Here is a 3,402-nt window from a genome sequence, read left to right as displayed (position 1 = left end):
AGTAAGATAAGATATTTGCATATATTCTCCGAGCGCGAGAGAGTATTACTTCAGTAGGAAATGTTTTAAATGATTCTCATAAATGATTTTTTCAACTTTTTTTTTTTCTTAAATTGGAACTGGGTTAAAAAAAAAAAATTGTAGGGTATTTGATAAGTTAAAAAAGATGAAATTGTGCGAAATTTTCCAAAATATAATCGAGAAATTAATTTCAGGAAAAATAACAAATTTTGTGCGGCATGCTGAGATTTATAGCGCCTTTTATCGAATGCATCAAAAGAAAGTAAGTAGATATTTGCATATATTCCTTCAGTAGGGAATATCACTTAAGTAGGAAATGTTTTTATAAATTATCTTTTCATTTTTTTTCTCTTAAATTAGAATTGAGTTAAAGAAAAATTGCAAGGCATTTGATGATTGATATAAGCAGTATTGTGATCAATTTTAATATAATTGGAACGCATAATTTGGCGTTGTTTTATCATCAATTTGCATTTGATTAATTTGATAATTTTATAGAGTGGGCTCGCGTGTCGCCCAAAATCCAGAACATCGGACTATTTCCGATGTTCTGGTATATCTAGAACGGGAACCTGTAATGCTCCGTGCATTACAGGAATATATGCGCGAAAGAGAGCAGGTAAATTCATTTTTCTTTTTTGTCATCAATTAAGGATTATAGAAAGAGTTATAATTTTAATTTATATGAAAAGTTATAGAAAGTACTTTCTTAAAATGTGGTCTTTTCAGATTGAAGATCTGCTCTTAACCTGCTTGGAGGATACGGAGAGGAGGTCGGAGGTCGAAGGGCAGGATGGAGAAGAATCGGTGCCTCAGGAGCAGGCATTTTACGAAGAAGAGGCAGAGTGGGCCCCTCTGCCTGAAACTAATGATACTGATGAGGCCGAGAATTGGCCAACGGAAGCAGAGTGGGCTCCTCTGCCGGAAAGCGATGAAGAAACTGAGGCACCGGTGGCACCAAATGCCGTTGCAGAACCGGTCGAATCAGTTCGCGAACTCGTCCTGTAAGTTTTGATATCTGAAATAAATGTAGTAACCATGTAGTAAACAAAGTAATAACTAGAACAATTGCTAACTTTTTGTTAATTTGATCTGCTGAATAATTTAAACCAAATTTGAAACTATTTCAGAAGGACGAGGACGATTAATATTCCGGTTCCGGCGACGCATACATCGGTTGCGGCAGCACCGGAAGAATTCCACCCCGCTGATTTAGGGGATCTTCCGGAGCAGCTCCGACGAGAGTTGCTAGTGCCGCAAGCAGAACCATACACGGTGGTTGAAGCAAATGAAGAGAAGAACATCGGTAATTTGTAATTTTAATAACGTTAGAAGATGATTTTATGTTTGTAATATTTTAAAGGAATATAATCATACTTTAATCTTTTAATGATAAAATCATATTTATGAGTGAAATGTCACAATGTTCTTCTTTACAATGTTTCAAAACGGTCACAAAATTTCCATTCTTCTTCTAATCATTTCTATTTTCAGTGTGTGGTATCTGCGGCAGGCAGTTTGGCACATTGAAAGGGTGGCGTATTCACGCCTCGAGAATGCATAAGCAGGATGGTAAGTACTTCTAAGCGGAATTTGCAATTAGTTTTTAAAAACATTAGCATATTTGATTTATCTAAAAGTTGGCGGACTAATTCATTATGAATATTTCAGGTTTTTGCGCTCGTTGTGGCCATTACCTCCTGCTGCCACCCGGATTCACGGCCGCGCAAAAGAGAGCAGCGACGGAAGTTCACGCTCTCGATTGGTGCCCGAGAGCGTGTGCGGCCGTGATCAACGAAAGGCAGGTCAAGCGCCGCAGACTTGACCTAGTGGGGAGAGAAGAGGATGCCAGCCACCTCTTCATTCCAGGTGAGAAATTACTAATATCTAAGAAATGAAATTTGAAATTGAGAAGGAAATGAAAATTCGAATGTACAGAAAACAAAACATTCAGAAAGTGGATTTCATAGTTTTTCTAACCAGCGATTTTTTTTTTCAGGCCAGTGATAACATCCGGCCCTCCTCACGCGGCTGACCTGCTACTGCCTGTCCCAGCTCTCCAGTCTTCTGCCCTAACAAGAACACCGAAGCAGGTTAGTATTGCGCAAAATAAAAATGAAAAAAATTTAAAAAATAAAAAAAATCAAAAAAAAATTAAACTATATAAGCACAACATAAAAACAACAAAAGAAAAACCAAAAAAATAAAAAAAACAAAAAAAATCAAAAAAACTAAAAAACAAAAAAAATCAAAAAAAATAAAAAAATAAAAAAAATAAAAATTGAAATTTTTTTTAGTAATAATTTATAGTGTAAAAGCAACTGAATTCAGAGCTTAATAAAAAATTGTAAATTTTGTGAAAAAAAAATGTGAAAAATGGGCATGAAGCTCATTCATTTTATGCTAGCATGTGTTAATATTAATTGTTTGTAGTGTATTTGAGAATCAAAAAGTTTGTGAAAGGGATTTTTTTTTCGTGAACAAAATTCGAAAATAGCTACTTTAGGTCAAACTTTATTGAATTCAGTTGCTTTTTTTTTTTTTTTTTGTTTATCAGTTTTTATCTTGTTTTGTTCTACTTTTTAATTTGCCCTCTCTGGGCAACTAACTTTTTTAAGTGTTTATTGTTCTATTTTATTGTTCCTAATTTAACTATTATTATGAAAATTTTGGTGTTTTTAATCATTTTATAATTATTACTAATGATTTTGTTTTTTTTTTTTTTTTTTTTTTGAGAGATTGTCTATGACTTTTTTTCTGTTTTTCACATTTTATATTACTTTAACTGTTATTTTTAAACTTTTTTATTACATATGTTTTTCATTTTTACTTCAATGTTATCTAATTCTTTTCTGTTAATTTTTCTGCTATTTTTTTATTTTTCACCTAATTTATTATGAGTGTTGGATACCAACTTATATTTGACTTTGGTTTCTTGTAATAAGTTTGTTGGTTATGTTTGTTTGTGCTAATATCATGTTTGTTTATTTTGTCTCACTAGAATATTTTAATATCATATTAGGTAGCCAATAGCAGCATTTTACATTTAAATATTTTTTTGCAACTTAGTATTTTTTCAAGCTTTTTCTTACATTTAACTTGATTTTTGATTCGCTGAATTAGAAAATAGTGATATCATTGAATAATTTGACAATGTCTAGGTTTATTTTTTTTGAGTTGAATTCCTAGTTGGTATCCAATAAGTTATTTTGTGGTGAAAGAGATCGGGAGTAGGTATAAATAGAGTTATACCTACCCTCGATGTAACTTATAGTACGTGAGGAAAATTTTGGAGCATTTGAAATACTGAAGGAAATTTTAAAATGTGAAGCTTTTTGAATTAGCTTTTAAATTCTAGATATGTTTTATTACTGATTGAAT

At 32.3% G+C, this 3,402-nt stretch overlaps 1 protein-coding gene across 1 annotated transcript; it reads left to right on the top strand.

Annotated features, from left to right (window-relative positions):
• Positions 1 to 239: 239 nt before the first annotated feature.
• Positions 240 to 2,028, top strand: Bm17606 (Uncharacterized protein; the record flags this gene model as incomplete). The annotated part of the gene is made up of 7 exons (XM_043079757.1): positions 240 to 283; positions 520 to 640; positions 751 to 1,025; positions 1,152 to 1,327; positions 1,516 to 1,593; positions 1,693 to 1,890; positions 2,021 to 2,028. 7 exons carry the CDS (start codon positions 240 to 242, stop codon positions 2,026 to 2,028), a joined length of 900 nt encoding a protein of 299 aa, XP_042935691.1.
• Positions 2,029 to 3,402: the final 1,374 nt, after the last annotated feature.

The sequence above is a fragment of the Brugia malayi genome (assembly GCF_000002995.4).
Source record: "Brugia malayi strain FR3 genome assembly, contig: Bm_v4_Chr3_scaffold_001, whole genome shotgun sequence".
Taxonomy (NCBI): domain Eukaryota; kingdom Metazoa; phylum Nematoda; class Chromadorea; order Rhabditida; family Onchocercidae; genus Brugia; species Brugia malayi.
Note: the sequence above shows the minus strand (reverse complement) of the source record. Positions and strands in the feature narration are given on the sequence as shown.